Source organism: Myotis daubentonii, chromosome 13 (genome assembly GCF_963259705.1).
Source record: "Myotis daubentonii chromosome 13, mMyoDau2.1, whole genome shotgun sequence".
NCBI classification, from domain to species: domain Eukaryota; kingdom Metazoa; phylum Chordata; class Mammalia; order Chiroptera; family Vespertilionidae; genus Myotis; species Myotis daubentonii.
In genome coordinates this window covers 61,931,299-61,953,164 of record NC_081852.1, presented here as the reverse complement: position 1 = coordinate 61,953,164, position 21,866 = coordinate 61,931,299, and the positions used below count along the sequence as shown (strand labels likewise).

General features: G+C 56.6%; 1 protein-coding gene across 2 annotated transcripts in view; it reads right to left on the bottom strand.

Moving 5' to 3' along the window:
* C13H10orf90 (chromosome 13 C10orf90 homolog) overlaps nucleotides 1–20,933 on the bottom strand; it is a 95,329-nt gene extending 74,396 nt beyond the window's left edge. The window contains exon 1 of one of the 2 annotated variants that reach the window (XM_059661731.1): nucleotides 20,247–20,933. In XM_059661731.1, the coding sequence (XP_059517714.1) occupies nucleotides 20,247–20,486 (240 nt within the window). In that variant the 5' untranslated portion in view covers nucleotides 20,487–20,933. The remainder of the gene's footprint in view (nucleotides 1–20,246) is intronic. The other variant, XM_059661730.1, reaches the window with a different exon arrangement.
* Between the last annotated feature and the right edge of the window lie 933 nt (nucleotides 20,934–21,866).

Here is a 21,866-nt window from a genome sequence, read left to right as displayed (position 1 = left end):
CCTCGGTCCACATTGCATCAAGCAGGGTGCCTTTCGGCCCCACCGTCTGATGCGGACGCGCCGTTACGCCCTGGACCTGAGGAAGAGAGACACCGATAACTGCCGAGTGCGGCGGACGGCGTGCTGCGCCCGTTTCGGCCACGCTGGAAGGTGACAACACGCGCATCTGCGAATGGATGAGCTGTGCTGTTATCCGGCTTTGCTCCCGCTTTTGGCACCAGACTCTTCGGTGCCCGGACTCTGTTTGTGTCCTTTGTGAAGGTTCTGAAACGGGGTCCACCCCCCACGACCTGCTCTTGCCTGCGAGTCATTCTTATTCTCCACAGCCCTCCTTCCTGACTGGCCGAACTCCCGATTGCTTCAATTTATACTTGTTTGATCTTCACTCACCTGGTACAAGCCAGACTGCTCCTTCCTTATCTTAAATAAGACGCTGCGTGTGCTTAAAGACAAGACTCAAGCACTCCTGTCTTCTCTCCCGTAAGGCAAACAGCTTCCACTCCTTTTTATTGACGTACGACACACACCCACAGAGAAGGAACAGACCGCAAAGGGAAAGCTTGACCACTTTTATAAAATGATCACATTTGCAGCCTGGCAGGTGTGGCTCAGCAGTTGACAGTCGATCTATGAACCAGGAGGTCACAGCTCAATTCTTAGCTAGGGCATGTGCTTGGGTAGTGGGTTCGAACCTCAGTAGGGGGCCTGCAGGAGGCAGCCAACCAATGATTCTCTCTCATCATTGATGTTTCTCTCTCTCTCTCTCCCTCTCTTCCTTTCTGAAATCAATAAAAAATAATATTAAAAAAAATAAACACATCTGGAAAAACCACCATTATGATTTTTAAAAAACAGGAGCCTCCTTCATGCCTCCCCTTCTCCGTTCCTGACCCCCAAGGGGATCATCCGGACCCCAGTCAGACCTACAGGTTCCTTTTGCTTTGCACTGTGGGGAAATGGAGGCACACAGCACGCAGGCCCTGCGTTTGGTTCCTGTTGCTCGTCCTCACACACACCCTCGGGCGTCCGTAGCAGTGGCTTGCTCCTTTCCGTTGCCACAATATGTTTACCCACCGCACTCCTGATGGACACTGGGTTCGTTCCCATTCATGCCTGTGACGAGCGATGCCAACACGGATCTTCTTAAATAGCTCTTCCCGGACGCATCGCGCTGGGACTACACATGAGGGTGGCATCGGAGTGCACAGGACAGGCACGTGATCACCGGTTTCCCAGAGTCACTGTGCCCGTTCCCACTCCCACACCCAAAGCATGAGCTCAGCGGCTCCGGGTCCTCGCCAACACTTGCTAGTGTCCACTTCACTTTAGCCATTCTGGTGGGTGGCGTCTCAGTCTGGTTTCAATCTGCATTTCCGCACAATTAAAGATCCTGCCAGCCTCCTCATGTATTTGTTGGTCATTGTGCGGGGCCCGTGCCAGTCTTTGGCCCTTTAAAACTTGGGTTGTTTTCCTTTTTGATTTAGACAAACCCTTTATATATTCTGGGTACTGGATATTCATCTTTTGTTAGATTTATCTATCATCTATCATCTATGTATCTATCTATCTATCTATCTAATCTATCTATCTACCTATCTATCACCTATCTGTCACAATTATCTTCCACCACTCTGTCACTTGCCTTGTTATTATCTTACATGGTGTCTGCGATGTTCTAAAGTTCTCGATTGTAATTTACTTTTTAAATAACCCAATCTTCCCCTTTAGAATTGTTTATTAAGTTTACCTACCTACAATCATGAAGAGATTCCGCCATGTTATCTTCTAAAATCTGGTTGTTTTAGTTTTTATATTTAGGTGACGCATTTTACAATCCACCTGGAACTGAATTTTTTTGTATATTCTCAACGGACTCAGGGCATCGCAGAAGTCAGGAAAAAATAGAAGACCCTCCTCCTTGGAGCTGAAGGGGAGGAGGGAAGAAAAACGCGGTAAGCCCGGAGTCTTTTGACCGATCAGAGAGGAGAAAAGGCTACAGGGACTCACTGTCAATCACTTGCTCTTACTTCATTTGGCTTTAGGTGCCATACAAATATTTTTCTAAATTTCAGGAAAGGGCAGGAGGGGACCGAGCGACATGCCCAGCTAATTCAACAATTATAAACGTAATGTATTCCAGCCTGGTCTTTAATTCCCATGCTTAATTGGTCATTACTTTTTCATGTGCCATAAGTATGATAGTATGCTCTGCATTACTGCAACTTCATAACGCCTGTCATGAATGAACACAATATCTGATGAAGTATTGTTTGTACCAAAATTGACATAATTCTTCCTACTATCAAGCTTTTCGGTTGCTTCTGATTTTTCTTAGACTAGATAACACTGCGGTGAACATCTTCAGGTGTAACGCGGCTCTCCTTCTGCCACCCCTTCCCTGGCCTCCCTCACAGCTGCTTTTCTTTACTCGTTCATATGACCGCTGGTGGTGTTCAGCCTCTACTCAATGGACATGTTATGAATTAATTTAACTTTATTTCATTAAAGATATTTTATTTATGTATTTATTTATTTTTTAGAGAGAAAGGAAGGGAGCAGGACAAAGAGTGAAACATCGATGTGAGACAGAGACATCGATCGGTTGCTTCCGCCTGGCAATGTCTCGGTGAATGAGAGAGGACACCCAACCAACTGAGCCACGCAGGCCTGGGGCGATGAGTTTGAACTTTTTCCGTGTTTTCTAGCCACAGCTGCTTTTCTTGGTGCATCGGGACCCGGCGAGGTCTCCGCCTTTTTCTCATCAATCGGCAGGACACATCTTCGGATGCCAAAACCGGCAGCGATCTGCCGTTGTTAGATCGTGCGCTCCTCCAGGTCACGCGCCTCGCACCCGCAGCGCCGGCCCCTGGCAGCGCGCAGCCTGCGCTGAACCTATATTTGCTGAGCGAATGACACCCTGTGTGCGTCCAGCGCTCTTTCCCGCCCACGGCTGCCATCTGGGCTCCGTGCGCGGGGGGGGGAGGACTGGACGTGGATGTTTATTGTGGTAACGATGACATGCGGAGTATTTATTTTTTAGCGGCATCTGTCGCGGAGAAGAGTCCCCGCTTTCGTTATTTCAGTCTGACAACCTTATGCATGGGTTTCCCCGAGGCCTTTCCAATACTTCCTGGTATTAATAAAAAATTCCTCTCTGCGATGAATGTGCTATAAACATGAACATTTAGAGAGAGCTCCCCCGGCTTTGCTTAACTCACGGGCACACAGCTGTGCAAAGCCTACACCGACTGTGCGTGTCAGTGCCACTGAACTCCCGGGCCCGGGATGCGTGGCACTCGCTTGCCCGCTGGCCTTCGAACGTGTGTCGCTCACCGTCATTTCCATCCCCGCCCCCTCGCTGACTGAGCCTCAGCTCCTCCAGACCCCGAGTCTCATGGCCGCTCCCTCTCTGGGCTGCTCACGGTGCTCCCTCACTCATTCCTTCCAGCACCCCGAATGTTCCCCCCGATCATTGCCACTTTGCATCAAGTATTAGAATTGTCCGTAGGGATTGTCTCTGGTTCATTCTTATGCTCACTCCATCCTTCATCCATGAATCTATCTCAGCCCCTGGGACATAGTCGCAATGAAAGATTTATTGTGGAGTGAATGAAATTAATTGAAATAAATTCGGTGTATATCAACCTTCTCTAGCTCACCTAATGAATAATCTTATCAGGCTGGAGAGGACACCCAGACCTATCTTTCTACGGTGTTTTTCATAGGTTTTTATTGATTTCAGAGAGAGAAAGGGGGAGGGAGAGAGAGCTAGAAACACCAATGATGAGAGAGAATCATTGATCGGCTGCCTCTGCACGCCCCCTACTGGGGATCAAGCTGGCTACCTGGGCATGTGCCCTCACCAGAATCAAACCATGAGCTCCTGGTTTATGGGTCGATGGTTAACCACTGAGACACACCGGCTAGGCCCTGCCCATTGTCAGGCTGTGTTCTCTCCTCCCCTGAATCGGAATTCTCTTTCCATGAATGTTGTTTTTAAGCTCTATGACAGCATTCCCCACTGGGGCCGTTTTAGCCTCTAGGGGGCAGTTGGTAACATCTGGAGGCATTTTGGGTTTCCTGACTGCGGGAGGCGGTGCTGCCGGCACCGGGTAGGGCCCAGGCATGCAGCTCACACTCTGCGGTGCCCAGGACACCCCACTATAGAGTGACTGGCTCCAATGTCAAGAGGCTGAGGCCGAGAGCCCTGCTCTATGAAATCCTCCCCATTTACCGGGCACCCCCGTGCACCCCCTCAGTAGTCACCACTTCCCCTGAGCCTCAGTGGCCGAGAGCACTGCACCCGAGGTGGCCGATGCCCCTGCTTGCAGCCGTGGTCCCAGCCCCGACGCGCCCACCACGCTCTAGTAGGAGAGGTGCGCACACGTCTATTCTGCAAAGGAACTCAACAACCCTTCAGACGGCCACTTGACATAAAATCATTTCATTTACATGGGCAAGCACGTCTTTTCATGCATGCATACAAATTAAGTAGCACAGGTGGGAAGCCTCACATGAAATATTAACAATATAATTGGATTTCACAGTGCTCCAGGCAATGGTCCTCATGGGAGACAAAAGCACAAACGCCGCCCAATCCAAGGAGCCCAGGTTTCTCCCGATCCGAAGACGGCGCCTCCGTGTGGGTGGGAAAGCCCCTCCGCGGGCAGCTGCCAGGCCTGGGGCCTCGACCAGCCTGGCCGGGTCGGAGCTACTCTGTGACTCAGTTCTCTTGTGGGTCAACAGGACCAGGTTGTAAGGGTCTCTTTGGCTTTTATGTTCTTGGCGTCTCCGGATGTTTATTTGTTGTGGTGAATTCAAAATGCCAAGGTCTCGGTCTTATTTATGTATGTATTTTCAGGGCCTTTCTCAAAGTGGTCATCCATTAGATGTTGGGTGGGTGGATGGATGCATGCATGCATGATGGATGTATGATGGATGAATGGATGGATGGATGGATGCATAGATAGATAGATAGATGGATAATGGATGGGTAGATGGATACATACATGCATGCATGATGGATGTATGATGGATGGATGGATGGATAGATAGATAGATAGATAGATAGATAGATAGATAGATAGATGGATAATGGATGGGTAGATGGATACATACATGCATGCATGATGGATGTATGATGGATGAATTGATGGATGGATGCATGAATGGATAGATAGATGGATAATGGATGGGTGGATGAATACATACATGCATGCATGATGGATGTATGATGGATGGATGGGTGGATAAGATGGATAACGGATGGGTGGATGGATACATATGTGCATGCATGATGGATGTATGATGGATGGATGGATGCATGCATAATGGATGGGTAGATGGATACATGCACGCATGATGGATGTATGATGGAAGGATGGATGGATGATGGATGGAAGAATGGAAGGATGGATGGATGAATGGAAGGTTGGTTGGATAAATGGAAGGGAGGAAGGAAGAAAGGAAAAAAGGGAGGGAGGAAGAAAGGGATGAGGGTGGGCGACTGGATGACATGATGCCACGGTAGTCATGCTTTCCCGGCTCCTGGTTTCAGAGAACTCCTGCCCCCACACGAGCCCCCTGCTTGAGTCCGACTGCCACGGGGAACCTGAGCCAAGGGAGGCGCTGACCTTGCCGAGGTCAGTCCCCACGATGCGCCTCATTGGCTCCTGCCTCTCCGCGTGAAGCCGTTCAATAGAGTCATTTGGGGCTGATTCTGCCGAGTGGGCAGTTCTGAGCACTTGGCAGCCACCACGCCTGATGGTCTCCTTGGCCACACGACACCCTTTCCTGTCCTCCATCTGGTCCCCGCAGCTCCTCTGAGACCAGGCTCACCTACTTCCCACCGCTCTCCTCTGAGACCAGGCTCACCTACTGCCCACCGCTCTCCTCTGAGACCAGGCTCACCTACTGCCCACCGCTCAGCCTCCACGCTGCTCACGGGTGGATCGCAACTCGTGGTCCCCGTCACCATGGAGGGGCCAGGAGGTGAGTGCTCGCACGGTCCCCCCCCCCCCCCCACCTAGGCAGCAGTCCCCGCTGTCTGACCCTGCTCTACCCAGGCTCACCCTGGCCTCCGCAGAGACCTCGGAACGGCCCTGTGTGGATGCTGGGGTCTCCACGGGACTCCCCGTGCCCCTGCCAAGCACACGCCCGCGCTCCCCACGCGACAGCCTCGCTGGGCTCAGAGGCAGAGGCGGCCTTCGCGGTGGCAGCACTGGGGATTCGCGCAGCAGGACGCACCATGGCCGCCCTCTCCCCGAGTGGCTGGGAAGGGTGACCACTCGTGGTGGCAGCTCCTGCGATGCCAGCTCTGTGTTCCTGGCGCGGGAAGGAGAAGCCCATGTCACAAGTTCACAGCACATGAGACGGGCCCCCGGCAGTGATTTCTGACGACCCGCTAACGAGGGGGGCATCTGGCCCGACCGTCCTCGGCACCCCAGACAGGACCTGGCTATGCTCCCCGCTCCGTGCTGCCCGCGTCCCAGTCCCCAGGGATCCTGGCTTGGTCGGGCCCATGCAGGAGGCAACCCATGGTTGTGTCTCTCTCACATCGGTGCTTCTCTCTCTCTCTTCTCTCCTTTCCACTCTCTCTAAAAATCAATGGAAAAAAATATCCTCTGGTGAGGATTGAAAAAGAAAAAACAAACAAGAAAAGAAAAAAGATCTATGACCCTGACCGTCTCCTGATCGCAGCCCCGAGCGGCCGGCGGCTTCCCTGGCATGGAGGGCAGGCGACCTCTCTCACGCACTCTCCGAGCCTCACACACTCAGGGTCCTCCCCTGATACCACCCCTGGACCCCATAAGCCTCCGGGATCCCGGGTTCCCCCCCTCGTTCTTGTCAGCACCATCTGTCCACCCAGGACCCTCTCACACGTCTCCCTCATCCCAACCGCCTGATAAGTCAGTCCCCAGCCTCCGATGGCTCAGCGCCCTGCCCTGCCCACGCCCGACCCCCGAGCAGGCTCCTCCGAGAACTCCCTGGGACTAGGTCTCACCCTCGGGCTCTGTCCGTGGTCCATTTGATCCAATTTTAGCAAGAACCCTGCTGGGTCTGTTTCCAGGAAATCCTGCCCCCCGAGATCTGATCAGACTCCTCATAGCACCTGTCAGTCCATCAGACCCGGACCCTTGGCCCTGGGTTTCCCCTTAGAAGTGGCCCCTCCTCCGACCCCCTGAGCCTCGGCTCTAGTTCCTGCTTTTCCTGGTGGTGATCGAGGGGAGCCCAGCAGCCCCTGCTGCAGGCCCCTGGATAAACCCTCCCCGGAGAGAACCCCCGACCACTGTAACAGGCGCCACGAGCCCTTTTCCTTAAGGACTCGCCTCCTACCTGAACCCCAGCTCCCTGGCAGTTGTTCGTCCATAATCGGGACTTGGAAACACAGGTGGATCTAATCAGAAAGGAAGACGGGGGAGAGGGAGAAGTGGGGGGAGAGGGAGAAGTGGGGGGAGAGGAGGAGGGGGAGGGAGAGGGGGAGGGGGAGGGAGAAGGGCAGAGAGAGGGAGGGAGAGAGAGAGGGAAGGGCAGAGAGAGGGAGGGAGAGAGAGAAGGGGGGGGGCAGGAGGCAGGTGCCCCAGCTGCTCGCACAGGCTCACTTGGGTGCCTTCAGCAGCCTGACACTAAGCCCGGCCTCGGGCTGCGGGCGCTCAGTTTCTGAGTCATTACCCGGCTAAGTGCCTTGTGCGCACCCCCGTGGAAGTGCCCGTGAGGCCCATGTTGAGCTGGGCTTGTTGTACACAAAGAGACCCCACGTGTCCACATGGAGGTCGCCGGAGCGGGCTGATCCCAGGGGCGCCTGCGCCCTCCGAGGGGCAGGAGGCCAGACCCGCTCCTGAGCCCTGAGCCCGCGCTCACACCAGCAGCAGCAATTCCGTCCTCGCCACACACAGCTCCTGGCTGGGGCTAAAGGGTCCAGACTCAGCGTCCGTCACTGTGGAAGAGTCAGCCAGAAGCCTCGCGTGGGGCTGCAGCAGGAGGGACTATGGAAGCGTCTCTGAAATGACCCTTTCGTCTGGGAATGACTGTCAGTTCCAGGGAGGGATCCGGGTCCCTGAGATCAAGCGGTGCTAGGGTCATGGCGAGCGAAGCTGTCAATGCGTGCACACTCACATGCCTACACATGTACACACACACACATGCACACACACACACACACGTAGTTATAGACACCAACTGACCTGCCACACTGACAAAGGAACACTAAAACGGGGATTAAAGATGAAATTTGCTACATGAAAACATTCTTCTAGAACCTACTTTTGCCAGAGGGTCTAAGTGGATCTATTCTATCAACCCCGGTAGTCTTATTACAGCCCCAGCCGAAAATCCAACCTAAACCCATGTCATTTCTCTCATGAAAGGGAGAAGAAAAAGTGTGCTCACATCACTTAAGTTAACAAACTTAATAAGAGCGATGACTGCAACCATCTCACACAGTGTTTTTTACAGTTTAGTGGCTATGAATTGAAGCTTCATAAAAAGTGATTTATGGGCGCACAGACACCACGCCTCTCTTTTAATTGCGCCCGCTCCGAGCTGAGCGGATTCACGTTGGTCCCATTACTCATGCCCGGCACAGCCCGCGCCCCAGCCGCACACTCAGCCACCCGCGCCCATCCCGCTGCGTAGACGACCAGGTTTCGGCCGTGTGGGTTTTCTCAGGCGTGGCCGGCCTAAGAGCCGTGTGCTCAGCCGGAGCCCCTGAGCTACCCTCTCCTGTCGGAGGAGGAAAGACTCCGGGGCACATGGCATCATTGATAAAAGCAAAGCCCAGGGCGTGAGCGGGGGCGGGAGAGGGGCCGCCACTCGCCCCAGTCCGAGCCCTGAGTCCTGAGTTCCTGCGATGGAAAGACTCCTTTCTCTCCAGGCGAGTGACCTGCAGGGTGAGAAGAGCCGGCTGTGGGTCCGGAAGGTAGACAGAACCCTGCCCGTCTCACAGTTTTATTTGCCGGGATGTCACCTTCAGTCAAGAAGGCACCTTATTGTTTTTAGAAAATCAAGAACCAGCCCCAGACCGCTCCATGGCCCCAGAAAGGACTGTGCGCTGTGAGGAACACGTATTCCCGGGTCTCCCGCGCTCCCTCGGCCGAGGCGGAAAGGGCAGGTTCCTGGTGGTTTTAAATCCACAACGAGGCCGGCCGGCCGGCGGGAGGGAGAAGCCATAACCGGCTCCCGCGGATTTTGCCGGTCGGTCAAAGAATCCCACCTCATGTTCCTTTCCACCCCGTCAGAGCGCTGGATGGGCGTTGGGTTAAACCTGGACATTCACTAAATCCTGACACATCGATTAACCGCGAGGGACCCAATCTCAGAAGTCGCAGTGGAGATGCTAACGCGCACACCACGTGCCCCACGGGCTGCAGGCGGGATCAGCACCCAGGGCGGGCGCTGCTTTTGTTGTTTGCGCCCTCGGCAGCCAGAGGCTGTGCCCCAGCGAGAGCTGAGCATTGTAGATCCAGTAACCTGAGAACCTTCCTCCTACAGGAAATGACTCCACAGAGAGCCCTCAGATCCTCTCCGACCCCCCAGACCCTGCCTTCATCGCCGGGCCCTGAGCAACTCGCGGCTGGTGCTGATGTGCCTCCTGTTTGCTGACTCTCCCTTCACGACACCCGTGTGCCCTCCCTGGGCCCCAAGCCCTGCCCTGCGAGGCTGAGCCCATAAAGCTGTGAAGGCGAGCGTGTTCCTCGCGGAGTCTGCAGGAAACTAATCTGACGGCAAAGCCTTCCGCGAACTGCCCTGCGGCTGTTTATAGTTAATGGGTTGCACTGAGGGTGAATATTCATACATTTTACTGCGGAAGCATCAGGGAGCTTCATTACAGGGCGCTAGTCAGATCCCGCTGGGAATGCCGTGCCAGGTTACCTTTCTGAGACAAAATTAAGAACTCGTGCTGGAATCACGTTGGGCCCCCCGCATTGTGGATGGAGAATGGTGGCTGGGCGCTGCAGATACTAGTCTTAAAGGAACTGACCAGCCCTAACCAGTTTGGCTCGGTGGATAGAGCGTCAGCCTGCAGACGGAAGGGTCCCGGGTTCGATTCCGGTCAAGGGCATGGACCTTGGTTGCGGGCACATCCCCAGTAGGGAGCGTGCAGGAGGCAGTTGATCGATGTTTGTCTCTCATCGATGTTTCTAACTCTCTATCCCTCTCCCTTCCTCTCTGTAAAAAAATCAATAAAATATGTTTTAAAGGAATTGACCAGCCTTGGGGTGAGGGCTTTCCGTCAGCCCCTCACCAGCCCTGCAGGACAGGCCTTCTCTCCGCCTTTTACGGACAAGGATGCTGGGGAGGGGAGTCGGGGTTCCCCCTAGTGACAGAGCTGCTGAATGCCAGGGCCCTGTCCTCCTAGAAGGCGTGTTCTCAGCATCCCCCATGTTAGTCTCTCTGTGTGTGTGCATGCGCTTGTGTGTACGTTTGCACGTGTGCTAGTATGTGCGCACGTGTGTGCTTGCATACATGTGCGTGTGTGTTGGCATGCATGTGCGCGTGTGTGTCTGCAGGGTGGTGGAGGTAACTTTAGGGATGGCTCCTGGGCTCCGTAAAGCACTGCGGGCGTAGAGCAGGGTCTGGAGCTTTCCACGCCCTAGGAAGGCAGGGAGGGAGGGAGGGAACAGGGTTTCCCAGCCTTCCCCCTGCCCCTTCTGGACACAGAACCGCGAAGAAGCCAGAAGAGAGACCCCGCATCCGCCCGTGCCCCGCGTGGTTACAGGCCAGGGGCGCATGTGGCTGGGCCTTCCCTCCGGGATGAGGGGAGACGTCGCTGGAGTCAGCCGGCAGGAGGGCAGGACAGAGCGCCAGGTGTTCTCAGCCTCCTGATGCCTCCTCATGGGGATGCGGGAGACCCCACTAGAGGGCAGAGAGCAAGCCGATGGGTGGAAGCCCCGGCCGGACTGCCGCTGGGCCAGCGGGGCCTCTGTCGGGGCGGGTCACTCTCTCCAGGGCGAATCCAGGGCACGGCAGGTCTCCGTCCATCGCAGGTATCCACCCCCTGAGCCCTCCTCTGCAGCTGGAACTCACGTCAGAGCCTTCGCGGATCCACCGTGTCCTTCCCGGTCAGTGCGACCTGCACCTGCGGTAACTCAAACCCGGTCTCTCCGTCCGCCCGGCCTCCTCTTCGTGCTCCGGCTCCTCGTGCCCACATCTGCTCCCACGTCTCCTGATCGAAAATAAATCAGCATGGAGCACGTCGGATTTTCCATTTAGATTCTCAATTGCCTTTCATTACGGAGATAATATCCTTTCTCGATTGCAAATGGCAGGACCGTTCCCGTGTCAGGATGCGAAGGAAGACTCGGCCTCCCGGGGTCTCCTTGCTTTCTCCTTGGCGTTTGTGGCCGAGGGTGGGGCCTGGCGGGACGCTGGTGTGAGAACGAGGCAGGTCGGTGGGGGGGGGGGGGGGGAGAGGATGTGTTATTCTGAGGACTTGTCTGCGGGCGAGACGCATGTGGGGAGACAGCCTCCCGGGTGCCTCAGGAGAGGGGTGCATGGAGAGCTCACCAGGGGGACCCCAGCCCCCTGCCTGCTGGCAGGGGTGAGTGAGGACAGCCAGGAGGACGCACTGGGCTGGAGATGTCTGTGGGGAGGGACGCTGAGAGAGGGTGGTTAATACCCCGCGGCACAGTCCGATGGAGCAGAGCCCCCGCTTCCTTCAGTGTTCCTCCCGGCAGAGTCCTTTCTGCTTCCTGTCGTCTTCTCCATCTTGAAAATGGAGACGATGATGCTAAGAACGGATCCGTTTCTTGTGCCCGATGGACGGAAACTCCTTTCTCCCCCGTAACTGCTCGCGGCCGCCGTCTCCTGTCTCCCTCGGTGCGAGCCCCGAACTCTTGACATCCTTTCCGATGGAGCTCAGTTCCTCCGACTTCGGAAAACCCGCAGAGGCCTGAGAGTCCGATCACCACTCGGCCCACCCACTTCTCATTCAACGGCTGTCGCTCTTCTCCTTTCAAAGGCACAGAGGCAGAAAGACAAAGGGACGCGGGGACTTCCTGCGGTCTGGCTCCCTGTACACAGGAGCTCCGTCCCATCCTGGCCGGCAGGGAAAAGGCCTTATCTCTCAGCTGGTTGCTTTGGCAACCCCTGTGTTCACCCGGAGAGCCATGGAGCCTTCTGACAGCTGGCTCTCACCTCCTCAGAACGAGGGGGCATGACAGCTTCGACTTCGTGAGCGATCGTAGGCCCTCACGGCTCTGTGACAGAATCACGGTAAGACCTGCAGGGTGGGGAGCTCACTGTGGCCCAGGCCCCTTGAGCTTCCCGGGCGTCACGTAATCTCCATGGCAACCCGAGAAGGAGGTACCACTATCCCCCCATTCTAAAGTAAGGGAACGTTGTTCTTGATATTAGTGTTAATAATACCATCAACCGTAATAGGATAAACTCCGGAGAGTTCCTGAGCTCTTCGCATGAGCCATGCGGTGCCCAAGTTCCCTCCGTCCGCCCCTCTCGTCACCCTCCACACCTGCCCGGTGCAGGGACTCTGATGAACTCTATTTGTATGTGAGGCAGCAGTGCCGGGTCAGAACCACTGAACAGCAGAGTCAGGATGAAAGCGCAAACCCGCCTGAATCGGCCAGAGGCCTCCCTCCTCCGCGGTCTCAGTACAACACCGACTGCTTATTCAGATGCCAAAGGCCGTCACAGAAACTCGCCATGGTCTCGAAACCACCCACTGAGCTTTCACTTATGGGACATGCCGGACCGGTAACACTCAGTGGCAAAGAGCAGATCAGCCGCTGCCGGGAAGGGGGGGGCGGGGCAGGGGGAGGGGAGACGAGGAGGGGCTGGGTGTAAAGGGCTCAGGGAACTTCCTGGGCAGGTAGGACACCTACGTCATGATTCGGTTCTGATTACAGGACTACACACATTTGTCAAAGCAAAATGAACTGTGCTCTTGAAAATGTATGAATATTAATGTATGCAAATGATACCTGCACAAGGCTTTCTTTTGTTAATCCTCACCTGAGGCCATTTTTTCTATTGCTTTTCCAAGAGAGTGGAAGGGAGGAAGAGAGGGAGGGAGGGGGAGAGTTGGGGAGAGAGAAAGAGAGAGAGAAACATCAATGTGAGAGGGAAACATCGACCGGCCGCCTCCTGCACGCCCCCTACTGGGGATCAAGCCGGCAACCTGGGAATCGAACTCATGGGTCAATGCTCAACCACTGAGCACACTGGCCGGGCACCATCTTGAACTTGTCCACGTGATCTCTGGACTCTGTCGTGTAAGTGAAGTCCCATGGGGCAAGGGGCTGTGCTCCTGAGCAGGCACGTGCAATGGGCGTGTCTGAGAAGCCAGCATGTCCAGAGCTCGTTAGCGAGGACGTGAGCACATTGTCGCTGACGTCATGAGTGCTGTGAACTCTGTCTTAGCCGGACCGGAGGCATCTGGGCCCCGCAGCAGGGGAGCCCCTGGGGGCCGCCCCCCAACCCCCCTCCCCCGCCACGGGCTGCAGGCTGCTCTGCTGGCAGGTGTTCCTAGTCATCCAAGCAGTGTGGCGAGCAACTTGCTGTCGACTTGAAGGAAATAACTCCCCGTCGCCCTCAGCCCTGTTTGTTTCTCTGAGACATTATTATCCCGAAACGCTGCTGTTTGTCAGGGTGCTTGTTCTGGGAGCCGCCTCAAAGTCCTTTCTGGATGGAGGAGCAATTTAAGTTAGATGCACAGAGAGGAAACCGAACAACCTCTCCATTTGGGATGTGATTAATGAAGGGGATAGAACGGCCCTGGCCGGTGTGGCTCGGTGGACAGAGCACTGGCCTGCAGATCAAAGGGTCTCGGGTTCGATTCCGGTCAAGGGCACGTACCTTGGTTGCAGGCTCCTCCCCAGCCCGGGCCCTGGTCAGGGCACGTGCAGGAGGCAACCAATTGACGTGTTTCCCTCACATCGATGTTTCTCTCTGTCTTTTCCTCTCTAGTCCACTCTCTCTAAAAACCAATGGAAAAATATCTTCAAGTGAAGATTAGTAACAACAAAGAGAAGTGGGAGGAACACAGCGAATGGCCTCCATTTGGAAGCTCCACGTGGGAGAACTGGAGCTGATGTTCGTCTGTCTGTCTGTCTGTCTGTCAATCACTGGAAAGTGAGTGGCTCTTTACGGGACCCTAACGTCAGTATCAAATCAGAAGATCTCTTACATAAACGATGTCATAACCGTCACTCCCTCCGGCCTCAAGTTTTTATCCAAACACACTTCAGGTACTTTTGTTCGTTTGTTCATCCATCCATCCATCCATCCATCCATCCACCCAGTGTCTCCTGAGGGCTGGCCTGGTGCTGGGGGTGCAGTGGTGAGCTAGAGCAGACTAGGGACACCGTTCATCATGACACTCGCAAAGGCTCCAACCTATGTGCCTGCAAGTCCTTTCATTTCCTTTTCTGCAAAGATATGAACACTTAAAATATGCTAGAGGCCTGATGCATGAAATTCATGCCAGGGGCTTGGCCCTTGCAGCTGCGGCACCTTGCCTCGGCCCCAGCTTCGTCTGGAAGGTCGTCTGGAAGGATGACCGGTCTAATTAGCATATTACGCTTTTATTAGTGTAGATTGTGGTTGGCAGAAGACCCAGATGGCCCCCAAGATTCTCACCCCTTGGTGCCCCGGTCCTCGATGTTCTCTCTCCTTTGAGTGCGAGCAGAACCGGACAACATGATGGACTGTCACTTCCACAATTCAACTATGTTATGTGGCACAAGGGTTTGTAGGTGTCATTAAGGTTGCTAATCAGTTGATGTTGAGTCACTCAGAAGGGAGGCCCTCCCAGGTGGGCCTGCCCCCATCAGGTGTGTCTTTAAAAAGGAGTCAGACTGATTCAAGCACAGAAACTATCCTGCCATCCTTGAAAAAGCAGCCCGGCCTGCATGGCTCAGTGGTTGAGCATCAACCTATGAACCAGGAAGTCACAGTTTGATTCTCGGTCAGGGCACATGCCAGGGTTGCAGGCTCGATAGGGGGGTTACAGGAGGCAGCTGATCAATGATTTTCTCTCCTCATTGGTGTCTCTCTCTCTCTCTCTCCCTCCTTCCCCCCTTCCTCTCTGAAATCAATAAAAATTTATTAAAAAAGAAAAAGTGAACAGACACAATGTAAACTGCCTGGGGCTGCACCCACGTGGCAAGGCCCTGGAGCTCAAGGAGCTGAGGGTGCCGGCTGACAGGCACCTAGGACGTGGGGACTGCGTCCTGTGACCACCGGGGCGGCAGAGCGCCTGGGCAGCAAGGGGGAGGGTGGCGGGACCCCCATGAGACCTAGGAACGGAGGGGGCACCCAGGGAAAGGGCCTCGGGGAGGAGGGGCCATGGGAAGGAAAGGCGCCGGGACTGGAGGAGAGAGGAAGTCACACGGCACCGTGCCTGTCACCACTGGACTCGGGCCATTTGACCTCCCCTCTGAGGTCCGTGGGTCCCCGCTGCTCCCCCGCCGCCCCACCCGCCAGCGCCACGCGGGCAGCACAGCCTCCGAGGACATGACCAGCGTGGGTCCTCCGGCCACTGCTCACGGGGCCCCTGCGCGCCCGCCTCACCCTCTGGGCCTCGCAGACGCGTCTCTTTGGAAACGGCTCATGTGCCTGACAGCTGCGGCGATCAATGGGGCCATTCAGGGATCCTCCGACCCCGTCCCTCCGTGCCAGCCCCGCCTCCCACTGTCCTGCACTCGGCGCCCGGCCCTGGCACTGCCCTCTCTGTCCTGCCTCCCCGCCCATGACCTTCACACCGGCCGCGTCAACACGGGCAGCACCACAGGCGTCTCTGTCGTTTTCTCCTGGCTGCACGCGGTTCCGAAATACTAGCCTGGAACTTCCAGATCCGGGTGTCAGACCCGCGGCAGAATCAACAGCAACAAATACACACACACACACACACACACACATATATTTTTAAAGGAAAAGCAAACAGGATGACCGAGTTTTCACGTTAAAAACATGCATCTCTGGACCTCACCCTTCCCAGGGCTCTGTGTTCTTAACATGTTCCCCTGAGGGTTCCGAAGGCCACTGGAGCGTGAAGGCCATTTGATCCTTTAATCAAGGTCCTCACAGCTCCTCTGAGCGAGATGCGCCCCCAGGAAAAATGCCGCTGGGCCTGCAGGCAGGACTGTGACTCAGTTGAGCTCACGGTCTCCGTGTCCTCTTGTCGAAGGTCGGATTTGCAGCTGAACATGGGGGGCAGGGGGGAGGGGCGGGGGTGCTGGGCCTGCCATTCAGGGCCGTTTTGGCGACTGATCTGGGGAGTCCTTGGCTGCTGGGCCGAGGGCCGCCCTGTGCCCCGGAGGGTCGTCAGCAGCATCCCTGGCCTCCACCCCGTAGGTGCCAGTAGCATCTTCCCCCAAACTGTCGCAACCCAAAATGCCTCCGGACAGTATCACACCCCCCTGGGCGGGGGGAGCCCCCCTGACCGAGACCCACTGCCCCCGACAAACGTCCGCTGAGAAGCCTCAAGGGACCCCCCTGATTGCCAGCCCCAGCCGCCCGCTCGGGTAGAGGCCCAGGCTGGTCGAAGACACATCACAGACCCCTGCCCTGCCCGTGGCCTGGGCCGGGCTCCATCACACGTGCTTTTAAAGTGCGCCCTGCGGAAACGGATGTCTGTCCGCAGAGGAACACACTAACAGGACGCAGCGGACACTGAGCGCACGCCCTTCAGCCTGAAAAAGGAAAGCACCGCGGCCGGAGCGGGGACGCTCTGCTGAGTGAAACAAGCCCGTCACCAAGGGCACAGCCGCAGGAGGCCGCCGGCGTGAGGGATCCAGACCAGCTGATCCCTAGGCACGGAGAATGGCACGGGGCTGCCGGGCCGGGCCGTGGGGGCGGGACCTGCGGCTCCAAGGGCATAATGCTTTGGCTGGCGGGATGGGTAGGTTGTCGCAGTCGCTGTAAACGTAGCGCCCACAGGAACGGCATGCCATTGTGGGCTTCACAATATGCCAACGGGATGTCCCAAAATCACACAAAAAGCAGCCCACAGAAGCACGCGCGGACACTGTAGAGCTTGTGGATAAGTTCAGCCCCTGGGTTGTGGGGGCAGTATCACCTGTGTGTATATGGCCCAAACTCATCAACTCGCATAGGTTAAACACGGGAAATGTTTGTACATGAAAAAATAAATAAAGGTGCGCCCTGATTCGCCCATTCAGCCAGAATTGAGCACCGCTAGCTCAATCCGAAAACAGAACAACCACAGAAAGGTGAGTAGGAAGGATAGATGAAAATGATGGAAGCTTTGAGAAGCCTCGAGAGGCGTGGCCAAGTGGCAAGGACCAAACACAGAGACGTTCCCCGGCTCGTCGCACTATTAGGAACTGTCAGCTCTCGGCAGACGGATGGGGAGCCTGGCTGCCCCCCGCCCGTGCCTGTCCTCAGAAAGGGCTCCACCATCAATCAGGACATGCCAACTCCCATTCAAGGCCCGGGAGACGCACACGCATCTGAGTGCCCGTGGCCTTCCGTCCGCAGGTCCGCGAGGCGTCCAGGCTCTGCTTCCCGGGAATCCCAGGGCGCGGCCCAGCTCCCAGCATTGACAGCGGCGAGCGCGCAAACACGGCTCCGTTACAGCTACTTGGATGTCGGACACCTGTCAGTATGTGCAGGGGTAGGAGCCCTCAAACGCTGTTTGTAATTGTTGGGGTGGGGGCATTTGGGGACCAGCAGGGACCCAGGCTCTGCAAATGGGCCACCCTGGTGGCCCTCGCCACCAGCGGCGTCCAACCCTGGTTACCTGACGGCACAACAGGTCAGCTCCTCTTTTCTATTAAAAGACGGTTTCAGCCCCGGCTGGTTTGGCTCAGTGGATAGAGTGTCGGCCTGCAGGCTGATGGGTCCTGGGTTCGATTCCCGGTCAAGGGCATGTACCTCGGTTGCAGGCTCAGTCCCCAGAGGCAACCAATCAATGTGTCTCTCTCACATCCATGTACTTTTCTCTGTGTGCCTCTTGCCCTCCCTTCCCCTTGCTCTAAAATTCAATGGGAAATATCCCTGGGTGAGGATTAGCAGCAACAAAAGGACGGTGTCAGTAGAGAAGGAGTGTGCCGGGCGGCAGAGCGAGGCAGGGCGGTGGCTCGTCTCCGATCTCCAATAAGAGGCAGCATCTCCGAGCGCTGACACAGCTCTGGACCGAGGCCACGGCCTTAGGAAAATGCCCGCCTTAGACCTTAAACTCAGCGCAAGCAGCCTGGCGGTCCTCGCGGGAAGGACTAGGAATCCATACGCGTTTACAGAAATGAACGCTCCCAGGTCACGTGTGCGTGAGAACCAGCCTGCCTCTCACGGAGCACCTCTGTGCACCGGGAGCCCGTCGGGGGCTGGGCTCGCTCTCACCCCATCGAGCTCTTTATGGGCAAAGCCCGCAGGTGAACCGATGGCCCTGGAGCCAGTGAGACCACAGGGGCCCCGGGCTGCGGTGAACAGGCCCCGGGCTGTGCACTGGCCTCGCCCTCAGTTCGGGGTGGGAAGTGAGCCGGGAAGCGGCCTCTCTCCCGGTTCCCTAATGGAAATAGTGCCGACCCGCCCACGGGAAGGGTCCGACGGGCTCAGCGTGTGGGGACGATTTCAGGCTCTGAAGGACCGCTTCGATCCTGAAGCAGCGGGGGACTCAGAGGGACAGGAAGCACGGGTCCTCGCTAATGGTGCTCAAGGTTGGCCTGCCCTTGAGCGGGTGATGCAGGCCCTGGCTGGACCACTTCTCCAATCACAGTGAGGCCCCTCCAGCTGACCCGCCTGATGGGTGGGGAGGGTCTGGGACCCACTTTACCATAGATGTTAGACTCCAGGCCCCAGTCAGGCAGCAGGCACGCAGCCTCTGCAGTCGGCTGTGACTGGTAACGCAGGGGGCAGGGGGGAGGGGGGTGCAGGCCAGGGAAACAGGTTACCAAAAAATTATGACTGTCACGTTGAAGTTTTTTACAGCCTCCTGCAAAGATGTTTTTTTAAAAATTACCACACTATTATCTTCACCGTTACTCTAGGAATAAATAAAGTTTTGTGCATGAAAAATAAAATGGGGACACAGAGCTGCTGTCTGCCATTTGGGGTTTAAAAGGTCACCATGAACCCTTCTGTCAAGTGCAAGAGGATGTAACTCGACAAGTCTCCCTCCCCCAGGGCTGAGCACCACCACAGTGAGAACCACAATGACGTCCTGTCCCCACCTGCTAATTAATGACGTGGCGAGAACCACATCTCTGGCTTTTATCTCTGGCTTCTTCCCACTGTGCTCTCATCGCACACCTTCGGCCCTGGTTCGCCGGGCCATGGACGGCGACCGCTGGATTGATTAACACCGACATGGCCGTGGCCTTCCCACCACTGCCGTGAGCATGGAAATTCACAGCCCGGCTCGGACTGCAGAAGCCGGCCTCGCACCCGGCCCGGCGGGTTCTCGGGTTGCCCGGGAGGAAGGAAGCCAGCGTGGGGAACAAAAGGCCGGAGCAGGCGCCAGCATTCACGGGGCCCCTCCTGATGAGAGCATCGATATTCAGAAAGGTGCCCTTTTCATAAAACATGAGCAATTTGCATGCTGCATTTTTCAAAAGAGATGGGTAAGTGAGCTACAGGGGAGTCAATTACAATGTCATTCATAATGTATCCGGTGCAATAAAGAGCGATCAGATTTCATGCGTGTTTACTTTTGGAGCGGTAACTGCTGCGGGCTCATCCCGGCTGCAGAATGCAAATATGCTTCGGGTGATTTGTGTCCCTCATTTCGACATTCGAAATCCCCGGGGTTCCTTCTTCTCCCGCCCCCCCCCCCCCCAGAGTCCGCCTCCGCTTGAAAACCGGAGCTCCCCTCACACATGAAAGACCCTTCTCACCGGCCCAACTGAAACCGTCCTTTTTCACCTCGATCAAGCCCTGTTCACCCTGCTGCCGACCACATCCGGAATCAAATAGGAATTTGTTTTTAAAGACAGATGATTGCACATGTACAGCGCCCAGAAGGTGTAACTCACAGGAAGGCTGCGTCACTACATGTGGATACAATGTATCCGGCTCCTTGGAGCACTGATACATGTTTGCAAACGCAGGCATGTGTCATGTATAAACCCCATCCATCCCGTGTGCTTCTCCCCGCCCCCTACTTCAAAACCTGGAATGTCTTTTCCAAGCCTCCTGGGGGAAAACCCCACACCCATGATGGAGCATCTGACCTGTCCGTCTGCTGAACACCGCGCCCCCCCGGGCCCCCCCCCTGCCCCGTGTCCCCGGACGAGGCCTGTGCCCCCTGCTCCCCGCCCAGGTCACAGTACCTCGTAGCTGCTGGCGCTCCTCTCAGCCGGCTTCAGGCCGCGGTACAGACGGAGGATACACACTTTGGCTCTTCTCTGGGAGGGAAACCAGTTGCTCTTCACGAAATCCATGACCATCACATGGTTTTTCAACTCCGTGCTGAAGGCTTTGATCTGGAAGGTCCGGCGCCCGGCGGTTTCCGTGTGGCGGGCGGCGGGCCCGAGCGGACGGGTCCCTGCCGGAGTCCCAGGGCGCTGCATGACACGCGCAATCTTGTGACTCCGGCTCGCCAGCCCGGCAGACACAATTTTCTTTGTTTCACCCCGGCACTGAGCGCAGCAGGAGGGACCGGGGAAGTGGCCCGACTCCGACCTGCCCCGGTGTTTTCCAGCTCACAGCTCCCTGTCCCCATGCCCCAGTGGCCCCAGGTGCAGGTGTGTGCGCGGGGCTCTCCAGGGTGACCTTCACGGGCCATAAAGAGACTCCCAGGCTCCCACCTGCGTTCCCCGGCTGCCTGGATTCTTCTCTGATTTCAGATGCATTTCTCTGGGTCCCTGCGCTCACGTCCTGAAGGCAGAATCCGCCCGGTGACCGGTGACCGGGAGGCTCCCTGCGTTCCGGCTCCGGCCCTCCAACCCACATAAATGATTTACAGGACGCCGGGCCAAGGAGCCACAAGTGGCCATGGCTGCCTCTTACAGCTCCTGCTCTTCCATGCCGGGGCTGGGAGAGGCCAGCCCAGCTCCGGCCACACAATGGGTGACCTCAGCCCGGGAAGATAAGAGACACATTCACGTGACAAAGAGAACTTGGGCTCAGAGCGGCGCCGGCGGCCAGTGGGCCTTAGAGGAACAGGCCGAGCGAGGAGCGTGGACCCCCGGGGAGCGGGGGAGGCCGCTGGCTGACACGGGTCCCCAGTCAACCCTGAGCAGTCCCCCGCCCCCTGAGCCTCAGTCTCCCAGGAGGAGAGTGGGAATCATAGCACCTGCCATCGCAGGGCTGTGGGGGGATGGGGCGCCGATTGGAATCGTGAGGAAGGAGCAAGGGCAGAGGGTCAGGCCTCCCAGGGCAGGTGCCTGGGTTCTGGGTGCTGGGTTGCCTCCGATATGTCAGTGTCAGGAGTGGACATTCACACGGCGCTGAAAACGACCGGGTCCTGACCTGTGATCGTGTAGACACACAGGTGTGTGACAGACTCCTTTGCGTGGCATGGCATGTGTGGGTGCCACCCCTGTCAGCCCAGTACCCACGCAGAGGCGGAAACTGCTGGCCTAGGGTCAGGGCCTGGGCAGGAGAGAGCCGACGAGAGCAGCGGGCTGTGTTCCCAGGCCCCAGACAGCTCTTCTCTGGGGGCGGCTTCCTGGGGCTCTAGGCCAAGATGCCCTCCCCCCAGGAATTCTCCCCCCGCAGAGATGGCCCCCAGTGACTCTGTTTCCCCACCTGGAAAGCCGGGGGGCAGGTAAATGGAGAAGTGATCGCAAATGACCCTCCCGGGGAGGTCACTGCCCACAGAGGGCCCCGCGCCTCCACACGCAGCGGCCACACGATGGAGACCCCGAGAGGCCCTCCTGGGGAGGTCACTGCCCACAGAGGGCCCCGCGCCTCCACACGCAGCGGCCACACGATGGAGACCCCGAGAG